Source organism: Canis aureus, chromosome 29 (genome assembly GCF_053574225.1).
Source record: "Canis aureus isolate CA01 chromosome 29, VMU_Caureus_v.1.0, whole genome shotgun sequence".
In the NCBI taxonomy this organism is placed as follows: Eukaryota; Metazoa; Chordata; class Mammalia; order Carnivora; family Canidae; genus Canis; species Canis aureus.
In genome coordinates this window covers 40,984,538-41,008,016 of record NC_135639.1, presented here as the reverse complement: position 1 = coordinate 41,008,016, position 23,479 = coordinate 40,984,538, and the positions used below count along the sequence as shown (strand labels likewise).

General features: G+C 35.4%; 1 protein-coding gene across 11 annotated transcripts in view; it reads left to right on the top strand.

Moving 5' to 3' along the window:
- Nucleotides 1-23,479, top strand: part of MAPK8 (mitogen-activated protein kinase 8) — an 86,640-nt gene that overhangs the window by 29,722 nt on the left and 33,439 nt on the right. For 9 of the 11 annotated variants that reach the window (XR_013368311.1, XM_077878634.1, XM_077878637.1 and 6 more), the window contains 2 exons: nt 15,747-15,917; nt 20,092-20,221. The exons of 1 other annotated variant lie outside the window; for it this stretch is intronic. Coding sequence is in view for 9 of the 10 variants with exons in the window: in XM_077878634.1 (XP_077734760.1) it covers nt 15,796-15,917; nt 20,092-20,221 (252 nt within the window). In the remaining variant the exon portion in view is untranslated. Of the gene's footprint in view, nt 1-15,746; nt 15,918-20,091; nt 20,222-23,479 lie in introns of those variants that run through there. One more of the 11 variants, XM_077878641.1, reaches the window with a different exon arrangement.

Below are 23,479 nucleotides of genomic sequence, written 5' to 3'. Positions count from 1 at the left end.
CAAGTTATTGATATAAACATACACAAAATATTAACAGTATTGTAACTAGATAACAACAGTTTCTTTCTCTTCATAAAACTCCCTTGTATTATCTATTGTTGAAGGGTCATGTAGCTAAACTGTAAAACAGGATATATAGTTGTTAACTGAGTAAAGTAAAACAAGCAGTAAAAAAAAACATTATATAAAACAAGTATTTAATTTCTCAGTGGCTGTGGTATAATTTTTCTTGGCTCTGTAGTCCTTGTCCTTTTCCATTGTATTAGTAAACAGTCGCTAGGTACATAGCCTTCAATGCTTGCAAAGTTGATATTGTACCTTCACAACTATGAAAACAAAAATAATCAGTACTGCTGGCTTGAACACATTGATGTCATTTTATGTCATCAAATTTCAGTTAAACAATATCATCGTTCCATGACCATGAGTAATTTATACCTCTCCTGTCACCTTGTAAATTATCCTACATACTGCCTAGATATACTGAGATTTTTACTCCTTTTTATGTGTTATCAGACGTTGACAGTATTACTACCGTATTCATAAATTGTTGCATTGTATGGAAATTCCAAAGCTTTGCTAACTGTAGATAACACGATAATGACAAAGTAGGGAGATACTTATTGCATCTTTTGAGGGAAATGTAAAATTATCTGTCTATAAAGAAACTTTGGCAAATAGGTTTTAAAAAGTATGTGAGGGGTTCTTGGTTGGCTCAGTTGGTTGAGTGTTTGACTCTTGGTTTCTCAGCTCTGGTCTTAATCTCAGGGTTGAGTTCAGGCCCCACCCTGGGATCCACACTGGACATGGAGCCTACTTTAAAAAGGGGGGTGGGGCATGTGGAATTCCTAGCCATTTTGTTATTGATAGCTTTGTGTCTGAATGATTTTTTAGACACGGGGAAAGAAGTCTAAGTTGTCAAGAAATGACCATGTTCAGTGAGTTATAATGGTGGGTATGGCAATTGGATACCAATTGTATCTTGCCCAATCAACTTAACCTAAAGCTTAATTACATATTTCATTGTTTAGTCACTTCCTGATTCAAGGAGAAGTCACAATAGGTAGTCATTTAATAGTTAGCATGTTCTGCTTCATAACTCTTGTAGACTGTTTTTGGCAAGTAAAGTCCACAAGAAATGAGAATTCTTAGAGAATGCAATTTATCTAATCTGTTTTCTATAATTTGAAGTGGCTATGAATGAATCTTCTATATAATAAGAAAACCCTAACTATATAGTTAACCCACTATAACTTACTATTAGTTGGAAATGAAGTTTTTTAAAGAAATGAATATTTTTAATATATATTTTATGTTCCTAATATTTATTTATTAGAGACCGTGCATGGCAGCAGGGGTTGGGAGAGTGGCAGAGGGAAAGAATCTCAAGCAGACTCTGCTCTGAGTACAGAGCCAGAGGTGGGGCTTTATCTTACAACCTGAAATCATGACCTGAGCCAAAACCAAGAGTCAGATGTTTAAGCTGACTGAACTACCCAGGCACCCCATTTTGACTTTTTTGATTATGGTCCACAACAAATATCTGTTCCATAAAAACATCACAAAAATACTCTTCTGAAGTATACACTGTGTGTGTGTTGCGGGGGGGGGGGGGGATAGTAAAAGTTTCACAAATACCTATTAACATGTGAACTGCTCTCTCTGATATTCTTTATTCTCTTCTGTTTCATTAAAAAAAAGTTCTAACCCACTAAATTGATTTCATGATCCAGCCATGGGTTGGTTTAAAAACTGCCATATAGGATTCAAAAGTAAATTGTTTTGCCCGAAGTATTGGCAGCAAACTATTCTGAAGCAATTAGGATATTTGGAAAGCTTTATTACTGGCTTCAAAAAAAAAAAAAATCCTGCTTTCTTGAGTCCTCTCTGCTGCATCATCACAAATGTTATTTCACTTTGTTTTCCAGACTTGAATATTTAACTGAATGATTAGAAGGTGTTAAACCGAGAACCATCTGAGATACAAAGCCCACAAAGGAAAATTTAATATTGATTGAGATACCTTGGTTATTTGTGCACCTTTACAGTTAAGACATTTTACAAATACAAAGTTAAGTTTCAACTGTTTAAAGGAATGTCATTAACTAGGACAAAGCAGCAACCCTTGGTAATAATAAAAACATTCTAACTATGAAAAGTCTATGTTGTAGGCAAATGCAATTTTATTATTTATAAGTAACCATGATTATCACCATGTTTGGGAACATTAATAACTTAGTCACATCATTTATGTTAAACTGCATTATGTGTTTTATCTTTGCATAACAAACCTGACATTTTTTGGTTGACATAAAATTTTACAGTTAGATATATAGGTAACTTTTAGTACAGTATAAAAAGTACTAAGTTGTCAAGAATAGTATAAATAAAATTCAGAAAAAGGTACCATTTTCTGGCCTTATATGATCCCTTATAGTTGAACACTTGGAAATGATGGAGAAAGGACATTTCACAGAAAAGAACAGAGACATAAAGTCAGAAAAGTTTGACATGTTCAAGAAATAAAAGTACTTCCTTGGATGGACTTTGTTCTAGAAGTAGTTTTTAAGTAGAGGAGAGAATTAACATCTCTTTTTAATACCTATTTGTTATAGGATATAAGATGGATTTGAATAGGGTGAACTTAGGCAAAGAGGTTAGTTAAAACTTCATTGAAGTAGCTTAGAGAAGAAGAAATGAGATTGAATAGAATAGTATCTATGGAAATAAAACATTTTATCAGGATATAGTAAAATCAACATGATTTGGCAACTGATTAGGTTAATTCATACATAAATATTTGGGTATTTGCTGTGCAATTCTATGAATACAACTGTGAACCAAAACAATGCTGTTTGCCCTTAACAGAGTTTTTATAAGTCCAGTTACTGTATTTATTGAAAAAAAATTCATGTACGAATGGACCTACACAGTTCAAACCTGTGTTGTTCCTTGGCCAACTGTATTGTAGAAATTAGAGAAGATAGCTGACTAGGATTTTCTGTCTGGCTTAGACTCTGCGCCTTGAATTGAAAAGCAGTACCATTGAATTGAAAAGCAGTATGCACCATTGTGTTTTGGTCAGTAGCTTCTGTACAGGCTTAGGAGGAGACAGCCAGTTTGGTTCACACCGTGGTATTTCAGGTTGGTGGTATCAAGGAAAGAGCAGAGATGTTGGCTTAGTGTCTAACTAATATACTGTTGAATGTAAGATGAGGAAGGCAAAAAGTAAAAGCATGAGAGGACTAATGGGAAAGTAGAGTTGTTAAAAGTTTGGGAGTCCTTTTGTGCAAAGAATAAATGAGAGTTAACTCTAAGAGACTGATCCTAAGGTGAAGGTGACACTAAAGGAAAATGAACCATTAGTTTCTTTGGAGATTTCCAGCTAGAAGAATGGTACTGCTGACAAAGGGAATAGATACAGAAAAAGAATAAGTTTTAGAAAAAAGAAAAGTTTGATTTTTAACTAACTGTTTAGAGTTTGAATACCTGTGGAACATATTCACATGACCAAGAGATAGTTGAATATATAGGAAAGAGGTCTGGGCTGGAAACAAAACTGGGAGATCATAATTGAAGCCATGAATTTACCAAGGAAGGGAAATATATATAGAGAGAAGTAAGATCTTTTTACTTTTTAGGTATAGTATGCATTTAAGTAGAAGTAGAGGAAAGTTGCTTGCAGGGTTTAAGCAATTTGCAAAGTGGTTCAAGAGGAGCTGACTGAGCAGGCCCTGGATTTGGGAACTCGTAAGTGTCTCTTCAAAGGGTTGGAGAGATAGTGGAGAGTTAAGGGTGATTGTAAGGATTTGAGGAGTAAGGGTGACTTTTTGCAATATGCTTATTGCCAGTTTATGATGTGTATCATATGTGATTTTTGTCACCCTGATACACTAACATTTAAAAAAGTAACTTTGGGGATCGCTGGGTGACTCAGCAGTTTAGCGCCTGCCTTTGGTCCAGGGTGTGATCCTGGAGTCCCAGGATCCCTGCATGGAGCCTGCTTCTCCCTCTGCTTGTGTCTCTACTTCTCTCTCTCTGGGTGTCTCTCATGAATAAATAAATAAAATCTTTAAAAAAATAAATAAAATAAAAAAGTAAATTTGATTAGCAGCTTCTTTATAAAAAATTTGTTAGCCAGGTTCTGGCTTTCTGAAATGGAGTACACTGGTCATTTAATTTCTTAATGCCTCAGGGATATCATTAATTATTATTACTCAGGATTGCAGTACTGCTGGGGCCTTTGAGTCTTCTTAGCATCATTTGTTCTGGTATTGAATGGGTTTAGCAAACTTTGTTTTTCTAGGCCTTCTTCCTCTGTGCCGTTTGTTTTATCAAATCATTTGATACTATTATTTAAGGATCTTTTTTCCTTCAAAGTACTTCATCATTGTATAGTTTTAAATTGTTGGAGTCCCCTTTAGGAACAAATAAATATGTATAAGTGAGTTAGCCCTTTTGTGAATCAAAAAATCCAAACCATGGAAAAGCCATTTTATTACTTCTCCCATCTAGCGTGTGGGACACCCATATTATGTTTAAATTGCCTCCTAAGTGATTTCATGAGCTTTTTCCATATGTAGGCTATTGAATTAACTCCAGCAATTCATAAATCTTTGGGGGAAATGTGAGGGGAAGAGGATTAGAGGAGAAATACTTAGTATCTGTTATAAATTTATATAGGAAAAAAATCTGTTTTTAGTCTCTAGCCTTTGTTGCTGTTAATGTGTTGGTAGTGAAAAAAGAGATTTTTGGTAAGTTCGAACTTAAAATTGAAGGCTTTTTTTGAGTGATTAATTATAGGTTTGTAACTGGACATTTAAACCACTTTATTAATCTTGCAAATCTTCAGCTTAGATTTGTTATATCTGGTTATCACAATCAGATGGAAATGCTGTTTTTCTCCCTCATCTCGCTGAGCTTTCAGATTTTGAAACATGGTGTAATTTACTCTGAAATTCAGTGGTTATTTTTTTCTCCTGGGAGCAGGCATATTTAATTACAGAAAGCTATTTGTAATGGAATCACTTTCTGCTAATACCTACCTAGGACTTTTTCAAAATTCTGATCATAATTACACTGCTGGCAAGATAAACTGGTGGTAATTATATGTGGAATTAACTAATATGAATAAAATTCCCTGCAAAATGCATCTTGGACACTTTTCATTTGCTATTCCTAATTTGTAGTTTTAGGAAGTGTCTCTGTTGGTGGTTGAATGTGACCAACATTTTCTTTTCTTTTTTTTTTTTTTAAAGATTTTATTTATTTATTCATGATAGAGAGAGGCAGAGACACAGGCTGAGGGAGAAGCAGGCTCCATGCAGGGAGCCCGATGCGGGATTCAATCCCGGGACTCCAGGATCACGCCCTGGGCCAAAGGCAGGCACTAAACCACTGAGCCACCCAGGGATCCCAACATTTTCTTTCTTATGAGCCTGAGAACCTTATTACTAGAAGAGTTGGCAAAAGTTATGATTAGAAAATGTCAGGCATTTGAGTCTTTCTCAAGTAATGAGTTCTTTCGTATGATCAGCTTTTTCATAGAAGAGTTAACCCAAGGTACCACAGTGTGCAAAGATGCTCTTCAAGCTGTAGGTATTCTTTCTTGCCTAAGAACTAAAAAAAATGTTATAGGAACTTACAAGTGTACATTTTTCTTAGCTTTAAAATGAAAATATCTTAATGAGTACCTTGAGAAATAGTGTATTCTTACAAATTAGGTTACTTGTTTTTATTGAGTTGAATGTCACTGAGAAAATTATTGTTGCATTTTAGCCACTAACATTAACAATCTAAATATAGTTGAGCAACCCAGAAACAGCTTTCTAATATTTTTAGATTTTTGCCATTTTGAGTATGATTCTTGGATACCAACTAACAAAAATATGAATGGTAAAAGGATACACATATTGAGGTGTTACTGTTTAGAAAGCAATCAAAACCATACTACTTTATTGCTGAGGACACTGCTATAAAGTCATGAGGTCTTTAATAAATAACCTGAATATCTGAGGTCTTAGAAACTAATTCTGAAGCTTAGTGATTTCATGTGGCTGCTGCTATTTTAGTCAAAGGCATCCCCCTCAAATACAGAAATTGTGAAGGTACACTGGGATGTTAGCATTATTTTGTGATTGTAATGTAATTAACCTATTCTAGTAAGCTCAATTAAGTGATAAATCTATTTTATAAATAGGTGTTACAAAAACCAATTGCTGAAGTATAAACTGGGCCTACTTTCTCCACTCTCTTTGTGGTGGAGGACTGGATTCTCCTAGAAAAGAGGGCATACTAGGTATGATTGGTAAATAGTAGAAAGAGTCGGTAGTGGCCCAGGCATCAAGGTTATTTTTTGGCTGGAATACTTACTTTCTGAACTCAATGGATAACTAAAGAAACATACTAATTATACTAATACTTAAAGGATTTGCCCTCTACTTTTTTTACAGAGGATCTGTGGGAGTAGATCCTAACCTTCTCTTTATAAGTGAGTAGTAAAGGAAAGGAAGAATAAGGAAGAGTCTCAGATTTAGAGGGGCATTATTTCAGCCCTCATCTAGGTTCATTTAGCTTCTCTTACTTTCATAAAGTCTGGATCAGGTGAATTAATTCTTATAAGATTCTAACCTCTTCCTAGAAGCTTCATTATTTTAATGCCCATGGTAGTGACATTTCGTCTTAGAGGAGTTTAACTTTTAATTTCTCAGCTATGCATGTCTTACAGATGGATAAAATGGAAAGAAGTGACAGGAATTGGTTTGTCTCTTGGAGACAGGAATCTGCTGTTCTATTTTAGTAAGTTCCTATGATTCCCATAGGGTGAACATCTCACATTTTGTAGCTCTAAAAGTTATTATACTTAATGTTGTATATGATGATTTAACTAATTTTTAGGGGTGATTTTGATTGTGCAAGTTTTATGGATTATTTAGAATGGACTCTTGGTGTTTACTGCAGTTAGAATCTGAAGTCAGTGTATAAAGGCAAAGAATCACTCTTAAAAGTTCTCTAGCTCATAAAAGACAATATAAAATCTTTTATGTACACACACACACACACACGCTCACTCCTGAACATTAATTCGTATGCACATTTAAATTGGAGAGTCACTAAGCTAAAGTAAAGTCTTCTCTAAGAAAAAAGTATACAGGTGTATGTATGTTCACCTCATTCAGCTTTAAAAATGGTGGATAGGTGGAGAGTTCTGTTTCTTCTCTGTTAGTTTTACTTCATTCTGTTTTAATATAAGCTACTTAAGTCTTAATACTAATTTTAGTTTATTGTGAGGATTATAGGAACTTACTGAGTTTCATTTTTCTTTAGGGTAAGTTCTGAAGTTAGTTGGTTAAATTCTAAGCTTAGCCATTAAAAAGATTTGTGATGCAACCTGCTGAGTTATTTTCTATTGTCTGTGAGGCCTTTTTGTGTGGCTGCATTGAAATCCTTCTTTTTTTCATAAATACTTTTAATATAACTATTTAGTTTAACTTGTTTGTCTCCACATTCAAGTTTGCCAGACCAGCCATTTTATAGGTGGGCCAACCTGATGGCAGTAGTCTTGTTCCTTGTGTAGACATCATAGAAGTAAACCTTGAGTCATAAAAACCTAATTCAATCTTATCTTTCCCTGCTAACAAAGAAAAACACTGATGAAGATAAATAGAACAATTTATTAAGTAATTTGTAACTTTAAAAAGATTCATATTCTTGGTTAACTTCTTTCTTTTTTTTTTTTTTTTTTGTTAACTTCTTTAAGCAGTTAGTATTAAATATAACATACAGAGAGTGGATGTGCTAGGAACCTGAAGATGTAGGAAACATAGTCCTTACCTTCAAAAAGATCAGTCTGGAGGCACCTGGGTGGCTCAGTCAGTTAAGTGTCTGACTCTTGGTTTCAGCTCAGGTCACGATCTCAGGGTTATAAGATTGAGCTCTGAGTCAAACCCCTGTAACAGACTCTGCACTCAGCGCTGAGGCTGCTTGAGATTCTCTCCCTCTCCCTCTCCTTGCATGTTCTCTCTCTCTCTCTCTCTCAAATAAGTAAAATCAAAATCTTAAAAAAAAATCACAGTCTGGTAGTAAAATCTGCCTATTTTTACAAAGCAATTTAGATGAGAAATTAGGTTCAAGATGGTTTGAGTAGAAAAGGCTTCATGAACATCATACTTTGATAGATACAGTTGAGCTAGGAAAAAATTGGTGAAAATATTTCACAAGAAGGAAAGGGAAATGAGTAAATTTCAGGTGCATGAGAGCCATGTTGACATTGAGTTTAGTGTTCTTGCTAGAAGAACAATAGGTGAAATTTGAAGGCTAGAGCTGAACCTCAACATTTCTACAACATTTCATTGCATGTTAGCCTTTTTGAGCCTGAGTTTACTCATCTATTGAATGGCATAATAATAATGCCTATCTTTTCTCTTAACTCCTCTGAACCCCATAGCCAGTCATATCTAAATTCTACAACTATAGTTCCTTTGTTTTTAATCCAAGCAGAGGCCTTCCTAAGTAGGGGCATGAGTCATCAGAGAACCAGTACCATATTCTCCTTACACTCTCGCTGTTCCAGCATCATCATGCAGAGAACAGGAGAACAAATGCATCCTCCGTAATGTCACCAATATCCTTCATGCCCTTGTCTTGGAAATTGACCCTTCCATCTCAGTCTTGATGATATTTTCTGATTGGCAGAGCTACACCAGTGTCTCCATCTGTATGGCCACACATATGTTCTGGATCCCATTCCTTTCAATCTTTTCAGAAATACGGTGCCATCTACTGCTATTCAGCATAGTACTAAAAGTCCTAGCCTCAGCAATCAGCCAACAAAAAGAAATAAAAGGCATTCACATTGGCAAAGAAGAAGTCAAAACTCTCCCTCTTCGCAGATGACATGATACTCTACATAGAAAACCCAAAAGACTCCACCCCAAGATTGCTAGAACTCATACAGCAATTTGGCAGCATGGCAGGATACAAAATCAATGCCCAGAAGTCAGTGGCATTTCTATACAATAACAGTGAGACTGAAGAAAGAGAAATTAAGGCGTCAATCCCATTTACAATTACACCCAAAAGCATAAGATACCTAGGAATAAACCTCACCAAAGAGGTAAAGGATCTATACCCTAAAAACTGCAGAACGCTTCTGAAAGAAATTGAGGAAGACACAAAGAGATGGAAAAATATTCCATGCTCATGGATTGGCAGAATTAATATTGTGAAAATGTCAATGTTACCCAGGGCAATTTACATGTTTAATGCAATCCCTATCAAAATACCATGGACTTTCTTCAGAGAGTTGGAACAAATTATTTTAAGATTTGTGTGGAATCAGAAAAAACCCCGAATAGCCAGGGGAATATTTAAAAAGAAAACCATATCTGGGGGCATCACAATGCCAGATTTCAGGTTGTACTACAAAGCTGTGGTCATCAAGACAGTGTGGTACTGGCACAAAAACAGACACACAGATCAATGGAACAGAATAGAGAATCCAGAAGTGGACCCTCAACTTTATGATCAACTAATATTCGACAAAGCAGGAAAGACTATCCACTGGAAGAAAAAACAGTCTCTTCAATAAATGGTGCTGGGAAAATTGGACATCCACATGCAGAAGAATGAAACTAGGCCACTCTCTTACATCACACAAATATAAACTCAAAATGGATGAAAGATCTTAATGTGAGACAAGATTCCATCAAAATCCTAGAGGAGAACACAGGCAACACCCTTTTTTAACTTGGCTACAGCAACTTCTTGCAAGATACATCCATGAAGGCAAGAGAAACAAAAGCAAAAATGAACTTTTGGGACTTCATCAAGATAAGAAGCTTTTGCACAGCAAAAGAAACAGTCAACCAAACTAAAAGACAACCTACAGAATGGGAGAAGATATTAGCAAATGACATATCAAATAAAGGGCCAGTATCCAAGATCTATAAAGAACTTATGAAACTCAACAGCAAAGAAACAATCCAATCATGAAATGGGCAAAAGCCATGAAGAGAAATCTCACAGAGGAAGACATAGACATGGCCAACAAGCACGTGAGAAAATGCTCCTCATCACTTGCCATCAGTGAAATACAAATCAAAACCACAATGAGATACCACCTCAGACCAGTGAGAATGGGGAAAATTAACAAGGCAGGAAACAACAAATGTTGGAGAGGATGTGGAGAAAGGGGAACCCTCCTGCACTGTTGGTGGGAATGTGACCTGGTGCAGCCACTCTGGAAAACTGTGTGGAGGTTCCTCAAAGAGTTAAAAATAGACCTGACCTATGACCCAGCAATGGCACTGCTGGGGATTTACCCCAAAGATACAGATGCAGTGAAACACCGGGACAACTGCACCCCGATGTATATAGCAGCAATGTCCACAGTAGCCAAACTGTGGAAGGAGCCTCGGTGTCCAACGAAAGATGAATGGATAAAGAAGATGTGGTCTATGTATACAATGGAATATTACTCAGCCATCAGAAACAACAAATACCCACCATTTGCTTCGATGTGGATAGAACTGGAGGGTATTATGCTGAGTGAAATAAGTGAATCGGAGAAGGACAAACATTTTATGGTCTCATTCATTTGGGGAATATAAAAAATAGTGAAAGGGAGTAAAGGGGAAAGGAGAAAAAAATGAGTGGGAAATACCAGAAAGGGAGACAGAACATGAGAGACTCCTAACTCTGGGAAACGAGCTAGGGGTGGTGGAAAGGGAGGTGGGCGAGGGATGGGGATGACTGGGTGACAGACTCTGACGGGGGCACTTGATGGGATGAGCACTGGGTGTTATTCTGTATGTTGGCAAATTGAACATCAATAAAAAAAAATATGGTGCCATCTGAAACTTCATTTTTCTTTTTCATTCCCCTGTTCTCACCCTTCTTCTTTATATTGTATCCTTTCTGTTAGTAGGTCAATAGGTTCATGGGATGCCTGGGTGGCTCAGCAGTTGAGCGTCTGCTTTCAGCTCAGGGCCGCATGATCCTGGCGTCCTGGGATCAAGTTCCGCATTGGACTTCCCTGCAGGGAGCCTGTTTCTCCCTCTGCCTGTGTCTCTGCCTCTGTGTGTGTGTCTCTCATGAATAAATAAATAATATCTTTAAAAAATGTTCATGTTGTTTTTGTGTTATATATACTATACCATGTTATATGTTATATATAATCTATCCTGTCTTTACCATTTTTCTCTATCAATTTCCTCCCTTCTTTGCTAAATTTCTCTTAAGAAGTACTGACATCTACTTAACCTATTTCTAAAATCATATCCTACTTACACCTCAGCTCATTCCAATCTAGCTTCTACCCCCCATTACTACTTGAGTGGTTTCTTTGATATTTCTGAAGCATTCACTCACCAGTTTTTTAAAAACCCTTTGGCTTCTTCAGTGTGTTCTCTTCATTTTCTATCTGTGTCTGGCTATTTCTTCTCTGAATGGCTTCCCCTTAGATCAGGGACCAAGGGAATGATATTTACTCTTACCACTTCTATTCAGGATTGTATGGAACTTGTAGTGAATAGGGGCAAGAAAAGGAATTCAGAGGCATTCAAATTGGAAACGAAGAAATGAAACTGATTGTATACGTGGAAAATCTCAAAGAATCCACAAAAAAGGCTCCTAAGACTAATAAATGAGCTTAGTACAAAACTATTATATAAAAAATTTAATTGTATTTCTATATTTTAGCAATGAACAACTGAAAATTTAAAAATAACGTTTTAACAGCACCCAGAATATTAATACCTAAGAAAAAGTTGAACAAAATTTTGCAAGGCTTGTATATTGGAAACTATAAAAGATTACGCATTATGTGATATCACTTACATAACATTTTACTTACATGAAAAAAATTTATAGTGGTGGAAACATAGCTGTCAGGGGTAAGGTTGGCAAGAGAGTGTGATTATATAAACGGATAGCATGAAGGATTTTCTTTGGTGAGATGAAACACTTCTGATTGTGCTAGAGTTTACACTAATAGATGTATGTGATAAATTCACAGAGAACTATACACAAAGTACATTTAAAACTGGTAATATCTGAATAATGTCTATAGTTTGTTTAATCGTACAATACGATTGTATTGACAATACAATGTCAGTTTCCTTGTTTGTTAACAGTAGTGTATGTACCAATGTCAACTTTCTCATTTTGATAATTGTGCTGTGGTTATGTCAGATGCTCTCATTTGAGTGAAGCTGGGTAAAGGATAGCCAGGATCTCCGTATTATTTTTGTAACTTCTGTGTGATTCTAAAATTATTTCAAAGTAAAACATTTAAAAAAAAAAAAGACACTTAAGAAAATGGAAATGGAAAAGCAAGCCAGACTTGAAAAAATACTTGCTTAACAGCTGATAAAGAATGTTAAGATATGCTAGTAGACAAATACAGTATATTTGTATTGTACAAATATATTTGTACAAATACAGAATATATAAATAAGTACTTAAAAATCATATTTTTAAATGGGCACAAGTGTTAATTAGCTACTTCATCAAAAAATGTAGCATATAAGTCCATGAAAAAATGCTCAGCATCATTAATTATTAGGAAATGCAGATGTAAACCACTAGTATACATAAAATTAAATGGCAGTCACAAGAATGTGGAGCAAGTAGTACTCTCTTACTTCGCTGCCAGGAATAAAAAAGGTATGGCCACTTTGGAAAACAGTTTGGCTGTTTCTTACAAAAGTAAGCATAGGACTCAGCATCCCCCTCCTAAGTATTTACCAAAGATGTATGGGGGGGGGGGGGGAGTGTGAATATTTATACTAGTGTCATTTATAATACACTTCCAGACTAACAACAATCCAAATGTCCAAATGGTACATCCACACGATAGAATACCATTTGGTAGTAAAAAGGGGATGCAGCACAGATGAATCTTAAATGCATTAGGGCAGTGGCACCTGGCTGGCTCATTCTGTGGAACAGATAACGCCTGATCTTGGGGTTGTGAGTCTGAGCCCCACATTGTAGAATATTATTTTAAAACTTAAAATCTTAAAAAAAAAAAAAAAAAGCAGCATTAGGGCAAATGAAAGAAGCCAGACATACAAATTACATAATGCTGTGATTTCATTTATATGAAGATCTAGGAAAGATACAGCTAAGCACTTCATTGGTTGCTAGGGGTGGGTGGGAAGTAGAGGGCAGGGTTTGACCCATACACAAACATTTTGTGGTAATGGAATAATCTACACCATGGTTTGGGTCCTGGTTATAGGATTGTGTACTTTCATCAAACTGATCAAATTGGACAGTTAAAGTTGGTGAATTTACTTTGCATGTAATATTTGTTCTGCCTAGAAAGCTCCCTTCTCTTCATGCCTGATTAACTCATATGCAGTGTTCAGATCTTGCTCAAACATCACAACATCAAGGGAATTTTTTCCTGAGCCCAGACTAGCATAGTCTTGTCTCTTTTAGCATCCTGCCCTATCTCTTCACTGCTCTTATGACAGCCATATTGATACACAGGCAGATACTAAGCAACATAAGGTCTCTTTATCTGTCTTTAACTACAAGCTTTCTTAAGGGGCAGATAGATGCTGATAACTGTTGTGTTTATTGTACCCAGCATAGAGTTTGATTCAGGTATGTCAATATTGTCAGCTGAGAGTGAGTAGAGTTTTCTATTTCCTGTTTTTGGGAGTGGCAGCTGTGGCTTTTGTGGAGGGTATCACTGTCTGGGCCTACCTACTTAACTCTGGTACTTTACCTGCCATACCTGCTCTGTTCGTGGGGAGTTGTATTAGCTATCATCACTCAGCTGCTGCCACAACTTAATGGAGACTTCTGTGTGTGTACCTTGGGCACTCCTGATCCCGGGCCATTCTGTTCTGGGAACAGAGAGAAGCCTTTCCTTACTATTTGGAGGCTCTGTGCTACCCCTCTGACCATATGTGCACATTACCAGAGACCATTATTACAGTCTCCGGGCCCTAGACAGACCCTGTTTCCAGGATAAGTCTGTAGAATATTTGATGAGGGACCTGGCACCCAACACCACTTCTCTTCCTCCTTTCACTTCTCTTTCTCCTTTTTTTCCTCCTCTGGTAGACAAGAGGGAATTCAGGTTACGTTAGGAAATTGGTCTGGGTAACCAGTACTTGTATTTGTCTACTAGCATATCTTAAGTGTTTAAATCGTTACCAGACTTTTTTCTTTAAGCCTCTGGTCTGTCTGCTTAGGTGGAATTAATGACATTTGTCATTTCAGACACTTCTTTTTGGAGTAATACACAACTGGTTTAGTAACTGATTTTGGAAATGTTTCTCTGGTCCTGCTTTACTGTATCCAAATTATCTGACTTCTCAGTTGCTTTCAATTTACTGATCTAGTTTTATAAAGATTATAGTATTTGGACTTTTTTGTTTAGTTTCTATTTATTTTTAATACGATCGTATCTAAGAATTCATTATTTTTTATTTTGTCTCTTATCTGGATTAGTACAGTAGCTTACTAGTGTTCTAATTCTTATTCCCCCTCCTCTTGTAATGTAGTCTCTCCAAGTAGCATCCAGGGAACTGGTCAGGGACTTCTTGCTTTCCACTTTCCAGTGCCTTCCATCCTACTCTAAGAATTCAACTGTTAGAATCCAGTTCATGAACTTCTACATAATCTGGCCCTAGGGCCCAACATAGTGCCTGAAACAGGTTAGGCACTTAGTATTTGTTAAATTGATTTCTTTGCATTCTAAGGGTTATCAGAATTTTGTTTTTGTTTCTGTTAGCATTGTCTTAAAACCTATACATGCATGCACATGGACAGTAATTCTTAGACCTCACTGGTTTCTTGGTTCATTGTGGGATGTGGGGAGTGGTTTGGAGCTGTCTTGTTTGCATTTTGGAATAGACCACTTTTGTCTAGTAAGAATGGGTAATAGGTTTGTCGATAAATACAACTCCAATAGGTGGAAAAAGACTTCCTTGGCTTGTAATCAGCATGTGGTAAAGAGCTGTGGCCAGAACTTAGATTGTGCTTTTGAGGCCCCACACAATTCAGAACAGTATTGTTTTATTTCACATCCTAATATACTAAATGCTTTTTTCTATATATTTTATTTTTAACTTTATTTTATATCTTACTTTATCTTATATTTTCTACCCTGCTTCTCATCCTTTCAACCTCAACATCTACATTATACCTGGATGTTGCTGGTGGGGGTCAGGAGCTCTGTTACGGTGACAGCATAACAGAGATCTGCTCTGTGTTTGTTAGGTAGGGGTGACACATGCTAACTAGGCTTACTAGCTTGCCAGTTGATTTCTTCCATGCCATGCTAAATGAGATTGTGAATTAGTTTTGAATAAAAGTTTATCAATTTCTCACAAAAATTAAGGTTTCAGTATTTTATAATAAATACATAAAAAGGACTGGTTTTAAATTTTAAACTATGGAAGTGACCTTAAAGGCATGTTTAGTTATAATTATTTGCTTTTTTTTGTTTGCTTTATAATTTTCCAGTAAGTTAAGACACTAGTGACTTGTAATGGAGAAACTTAGCCTTTGTAAAAATTTTGTTCTGTTTTTAACTCTCAATCATCTCCTTAAGTGTAGCAGATGCTAACCAACCTCCAGTATTCTTTTCTTTCTAATTGTGTTTTAATGAAGCAGCTCCTTTAACATGGTATAGCAATCTGTGTTACTATTAGTGAACAGAGTAAGGACTTGAATTTTAAGCTTAAATTCATTTTGTTAACATCACATTTTGTTCCATTTTGCAGCTTCTTGGTGAATATTTGGATGAAGCCATTAAATTAATTGTTTGCCATCATGAGCAGAAGCAAGCGTGACAGCAATTTTTATAGTGTAGAGATTGGAGATTCCACATTTACAGTCTTGAAACGATATCAGAATTTAAAACCTATAGGCTCAGGAGCTCAAGGAATAGTATGGTAAGTTTTTACTTCCAAAAATTAGGCAAAGAATCATTAACTGCCATCTTTTCTCCTCTTATATTTATCTGAGTAAATATTTAACTTGCCTCAAAAAAATTAAGATAAAACTTAATAAAGTTTAAATTAAAGCTATAACATAGTAAATTGTTTTGTTCTGGGGTTGATGGTCTTTATTATTCATTAAACACAACTTTATAAATCAGCACTGCCATCTTTAAGTATAAATTATGATTAAATACTTGGTCATAAGCCATGTAAAGACAGATATCTATATCAGGAAAGGATAAGTGGCATGCTTGTTAATTCCATGTATACATCTATTCCCATAGCTAGTTGTTTAATAAGAAGCTTCTCTTAATCATAACTTTCACATTATAATGAAACTCTGGAATTTCAGAAATCTTATTTTGTACTGGGGGATGAAGTGAGCTCATACCTCATGTATGTGTTTCAGAATTCATATGTGTCTTTGAAATTGATTTACTGGCTAATTTCTACAAAACGCCCAGGCTTTATATATAGAGCAACATAATTTTTTTTTTAGACTTATTTATTTGAGAAAGAGAGAGCACACGTGCAGGGGAAGGGGCAGAGGGAGAGAATCTCAAGCAGACTCCCTGCTGAGTGTGGAGCTTAATGCACCCTAAGATCATGACCCGAGCTGAAGCCAAGAGTTGGATGCTCGACTGACTGAGCCACCCAAGTGCCCCAACATAATTCTTTATAAAATATAAGGGTAGAACACTTTTTGGACAGTTCTGCTAATGATTTTTAGATCACTGAATAAGCATAATAAGCTAGTGTTTTGACGAATTCTAAGCCTCACTCAAACATAATTATATCTTTATTACCTCTTCTTGAACCAAATTTATTTCAGAATTCTTTCTAAAAAATCATAAGTATTTATGACCCTGCAGGTCTCTCAGGTTTAGAATAACTCTTGCACATGTACATAGAGACAAACATAGGAGTATTCTTTGCAATACCATTTATAGTAGTAAAAATTGGTAATACCAGCAAGTCTGTCCATGAGAATAAAACAATGTGATATATTCATGTAGTGAAGTACTATACAACATTTATTTATTTATTTATTTATTTATTTATTTATTTATTTATTTATTTAAATTTTTGATAGTCACACAGAGAGAGAGAGAGGCGCAGAGACATAGGCAGAGGGAGAAGCAGGCTCCATGCACCGGGAGCCCGATGTGGGATTCGATCCCGGGTCTCCAGGATCGCGCCCTGGGCCAAAGGCAGGCACCAAACCGCTGCGCCACCCAGGGATCCCACTATACAACATATAGAATGAACTGGAGCGATGTTTCAACAAGAACAATCTTAGAAATACAGTATTGAGTTTAAAAGGAAGATACAAAATATATATACATTATTATACCATTTATATAGAGATTAAAATATGCAAAATAAGACCATATGCTTATGCATGCATACATATGTAGGAAAGTATAAAAACTATTAATAAACAGCAAACTCAGAATAATGCTTACCTCTGAAAATAGAGATAGGGAGGAGACTTTACCTGTGATAATATATTAATTTTTTAAAAATTCAGCATTTGGGGTACCTGAGTGACTCAGTCAGTTAAGCGTCCAACTCTTGATCTCAGTTCAGGTCTTGAGCTCAGGATCCTGAGTTTTGAGTCCTGTGTTGGACTCCACACTGGGTATGTAGCCTACTTTAAAAAAAATTACCAATTATGGTAAAATACTAAAATCTAACAGATTTCTGTAATGGAAACAGTAGCATTTAGTCTCTTTCTGTTCTCTTGAAGTAACTTATAATACCAGAAATTATAGAATTTGGGTAATTTTATAAAGTATTAGCTGGCTGGTTGTCATTTTAACTAAGCACATTTAACCAACCACAAATTAAATTTAAAGAAAATAATGTGGTACAGTCAATACAGGAAGGATTCTGAAAGTCAGCTCATGGTTCAGATTCTAGTTTCATAATGTATTAACTTTGTGACTCATGGCAAGTTAATACTTCTAAGCCAGTTTTCTCACCTAATTTACATGGTTGTTGTAAGAAATATAGTACTTATAAACTTCTTAATAGTGTTTAAAAATGTTATTTGTGGGGCGCCTGAGTGTCTCCATTGGTTAAGTGTCTGCTTCAGCTTAGATCATGCTCTCAGAGTCCTGGGATTGATCCCTGCTCAGTGAGGAGTCTGCTTCTCTCTCTCCCTCTGCCCCCCCCCCCGTCTGTGTGTGTGTGCACGCATACACTCTTTCATGCTCTCTCTCTCTCAAATAATTAAAAAAATAAATAAATTAAAAAAAATGTTTTTTTTTTTTTTCTGGGAGTGCCTGGGGTGGCACAATTGGTTAAACCTCTGACTCTTGGTTTCAGCTCAGGTCATGATCTCCAGGTCGTGAGATTGACCCCTGTATCAGGCTCCACCCTCAGCGTGGAGTCGGCTTTAAGTTTCTCTCTCCCTTTGTCCCTTTCCCGTGCATGTTTGCACACTCTCTTTGTCTTTCTCTAAAATAAATAATTAAAAAAATAAATAAAAAACCTACTCTGTGTTACTTACCATCAGAATCAACTAAATAACTTAATTGTTTTTTAAATGCATTAATTTGGACCCCAGTGATAGTAAGATTCATAGAGGTCTGGATTGGGGTCTCTAATTTGTGCACATTCAAGTATCAACATTAGAAATCTAACTTCCTTGGATACAAAGTGCAGCCTTCTCAGATACTGTTGAACCTTTAGAGTTTGCAATACTACTTTGGTTTAACAGATAAAATGAATTTAATGCTTAAAAATAAAACATACTTGATCTGAAACAGTCAAAACTTCTATTTTTTATGACTCCTAAAGTTTTTTTTTAATTGAGGAGAACATATCTGTAAATATGACATTTTCTAACTCAGAGTTATATTTATGTCTTTTTTACTATCTCTATGTATGTGTGTGTATACATATATACGTACACACACACACATATATAGGAAATAGTTATGGCATATATATTATGCATAGATGTGTTCCTTTATGGCAGAGTACCAATTTCTTAATACATACTTCTTCACTACATTTGAAATAGTGAGATAGCTAGAGAACAAACTCAAGTCTTCAGTTAGAGAATAGTTTTAATCAACAATGTATCAAACTTTCCAAATATATAAACAGAAGTCTTATAGTATGTTAGGTAGTCCAGTATGAAAAGCGATAACCTCACGTCAGTCTTTTGGTCACAGCTTTGTTTTTAACTTTCTGACTCACTTTAGGCAAATCAATCAGGCAATTAATTTAGGCAGTTAATTAGTGACTTCAATGATTTGTAGTCTCTTTCAGTCATAATATTCTACAATTTTAAGATACTTTATTTGTGCTTTACTTTCTCTGATCTTTCATTTACAAAACGTGGTGTTTTGTCAGTGGGATATGGTAGAAAATATGAAGAGTAATGATGTTGGATGAAGAGGAGGATGAGGATGATGTTATATGTCACAGAATTATAGATGTTATAACATCTATAATTAACATTAACAGCAATGAAGCAGCTTGTAATGTCCTGAAATCTAGCATTTATATTTGTAAACTTGATTTTTTAATTCCTCCCAAAACAAAGTTTAAATACTTTTATATTGTAAAATAATCTTTTGCATACCTTTATATATGCATATATGTATTCTTATATATGTATTCTTTTCTCTCTCTGTATTCATTTTGTTGTGTCCAAGGAAGATGGAAATGATCTGCTTATGTAGAATTCTTCAGAAAGTATCTTGGGTAGAATTTATGACTACATGTATTCTTTAGGATTCTTTAGGATAGGCTTAAAGCTATCTATTAGGCCTGAATACTCATTAAACATTTGTGCATTGAGTGCTAACTGTATGCTAGGTGGAATTTGGAGGACACCCAACAAACAAGCAGTCTCTGTCTTCACAATCCATTGTTCCTTTGAATATAATAGCATTTTAAGAAACAGTTAATGCTATACATGTTAGAATATTCTATACAGTGTTAGAATATGCTATAATAGGTGTTCAAGAAACATGTTGAATATCAAAGACTGGAAATTGACACAGTTGCATTCTATCTTTGGAGAAAGTTAAGGAATCTGCATGAATGTTTCATAAATTCAGTTTTGCAGATTTAAAATTTTTGTTTGTTTTTGAATTTCTTGTTACAGTGCAGCTTATGATGCCATTCTTGAAAGAAATGTTGCAATCAAGAAACTAAGCCGGCCATTTCAGAATCAGACTCATGCTAAACGGGCTTACAGAGAGCTAGTTCTTATGAAATGTGTTAATCACAAAAATGTAAGTGAATGTTTTAGAAAATGTCTTAGGTATAGATTATATCAGGATTTGTTCAGGAATATATAACAAATACTTTAAAAATATTGAGATGCTATAAATTATTCTAGATTGGAACATTATTGGGATATATAGCATAGGGTAAATTTTTTCTCAACTTTATTGAGTTACATCAAAAGAAAAACAGCTTCTGAAATTTAGATTGTATACAAATTTTCTGATATTTAATTTGCAAAAGGAGTTTTAAAAGAGGTAGGTGTTTTCGAAGAACTTTATTTAGGCTTGATCTCATCTTCTGCTTTTTGTTTTCTGTCAGGCTGACATTTTAGAAAACTGTAGCCTTAGCACAGAGATGAAATTGTTTTCGTTTACTTTGACACTGGAATTTTATTTAATAATATTTGATATAAAATTCAAATCATTTCTCCCTACTCCACTCCCACTTTTTTAAGTGATGCTTATACTCAACTGGTCAATTTAGGTTGAAGATAGTGATTTTATAAAGCAGTTTAGCAAAAACTTCAAAAAATATTTAAATGAAATTAGGAAAACATTCCTAATTCTTTTTCCTGATGATTATAACAACTTAAACATATAACTTTCACTCATTTTGAGGAGAAATAAACTTTTTAAAACTTATTTTAAGCATATTTTTGTGATTATTTTAATGGAATGATTTCTCTCAGCTGAGAGGAAAAAACTAGAAGTGAATTGAAAAGGGGACGGTTTTATGAAGTACTAAACTGAAAGCATCTGACTGGAGATGTCTTGTGTTTGTCCAAAGGAACTTATAAAATACAAGCTTAGAGCTTTCTAATTGCAGATAACACAGTTTACCACATTTTGAGAGCTAACTATGCAAGCCTGTGTGTGCTAGAGTTACTAGATGAGTCACTGAGGGGAAAAATTCATGGAAGTTAATTGTGAGGCTCCTTATTTGGGGGAACATACATGTTATTTTTAAGATAAATACATAGTGAAATATTAAATATGACAAAGCAGTAGAAGTTTGATTGTCAACTTGTGGTGTATAAAAAATAAGTCCTCAGATTTCAGGAGAGAAAGGATTGCATGAGCTTTCATAAAATGGGAGGGCTTTTAGGAAAAGGTGGCTGTAGACTATAATTCTTAAAAATGGGGTAAAAATTGAATTGTTGAAGGAAAAGGGCCTCCCAGAGAGAAAGAACAGCATTTAAGAAGAGATACAGATTAAAGTCTGTGACAGGGAAGTTGTGTCAACCATTCTTGTTCTAGATGGGGACCAGCCATGTTGCTTGTCAGGGTTTTGCTGGTGGCCTTCTGCCCTCAGATGGAGCTGCTCATCCCTCCTTGTAGCCCATTTCATGGTGATGATAGTGGTGATATTGCCTTAGTTTTGTGGTGGGGGCATAGCTAGTGACTCCTACTTCCTGAACCTGAGTGACTGCAAAAAAAAAAAAAGGTTCCATCGACTAAATGGAAGGCATGGGAAGCTTGTTTAACATAGTTAACCCTCTGGTAGAGATGGCAAGATCCATGCAGGCAGTACCCTTGGCACCTATAAGAGTATTGATATTAGAGTAGATGCTGAAAACATATTTGTTCAGACAATGAATGTAAAACTAAACACAGTTGACCCTTAAACAATGTGAGAGTTAGGGATGTTCACTGCCTGTGTAGTTGAAATATGCATATAACTTTTGACAACCTCAAATTTAATGACTGATAGCCTCCTGTTGACCAGAAGCCTTACTGATAACATAGTCGATTAATACATATTCTGTAAGTTACATGTATTATATTCTTACAGTACAGTAAGCTAGAGAAAACAAAATGTTACTAAAATCATAAGGAAAATTCTTACCATGTACTGTATTTATAAAAAAAAAATCCATATATAAATAAACCCACACAATTTGAACCTGTGGTGTTCAAGGGTCAACGGTATAGGGAAACCAGGAATGATAAAGCAAATTTACACTCCAATGGATGGATGTTTTTGTTATGTCTTGCCTTTTCAGCAGTTTCATGTTCTTCACAGATCATCTCTTCATTGGTCTAAACATCTCTGGTTTTTCCTACTTTTTTCTTTTTTATTGTGGTAAAATACACATAAAACTCACTCTCTTAGCCATACACTTCAGTGATACTAGATAAATTCATATTGTTGTGCACTTCCTACTATTTTCATAAATGCTTTTGAGTTTGTTTTTTAACTTGGTCACGTATCTCTGAATGTACTTTGATGTGTCACCTAGGACACAGTACTTCATATTTGACTCCTCCAAGAGGAACTGAAGCATGTCATCTCCTCTTAACTATGGGCATTATTATAATCCTGTTTAGAAATCAGATAACCATTTGATTCACATTGTCTTATACCAAGTTATTCTTTGTCACAGGCCTGCTAATAGATCACATCTTTCCCGTCTTTCACTTTTTAAAAAGATTTTGTTTTTAAGTAATCTCTATACCCAGCCTGGGGCTCAGATTTACAACCTCCAAATCAAGAGTCACAGTCTGCACTGACTGAGCCAGCTAGGTGCCTTCTATCTTTTACTTTCTTTTTAATCTTTTGATTTTGGAGGTAAAGTATAGTACTTTCTATTTCTCCCCAGAATTTCAGATGTGAAATCTGGTTCCTTTTCCCAGACTATTGGGGATTGCTTTTTCCTTTGTTCTGACTTTTCACTTGCTGGCTTCACTTCCCAGTTTTGCTCAGGATACCTTCATAATAGCTGGATTAGTTCATTAGTGACCCTTGAGTATACTGTAAAAATGATCTCTGCCCATCTCTCCTGAATTCATCTTATTCACATGGATATTATGACTTGAGACATTTTCAAAAATGCCTTTTTGAAATCTTCATATACTTATCTGGTCACATTTCTGATCTACTGCTGCTATTCTTTGTTGTTGTTTTATTCACAGAAGGAAGTACAGTTTCTCAGTGAATTTTTACCTGCTCCTAGTAAGTGTTATTTCTTTCAGAGTTCTTACTACATACCACCCACTTAATCAGTTCTTGACTTTTGTTTCGCTGTCCAGTCTATGATTGATATAATTTCCTTTATTTTCCTTTTTGAAAGATAAGACAGCTGTCTTAATCTTTTATTTTATAACTGCTTTATTGAGATATGATTCAGATATTTTACAGTTTATTCATTCAGTGTGTGACAGTTCAGTGGCTTTTAATGTACTCACTGGTGTATGTGACTAGAACATTTTCTAGAACATTTTCATCACCTCAGAATCTCTGTATTGTTTAGTTCTCATTTTCCT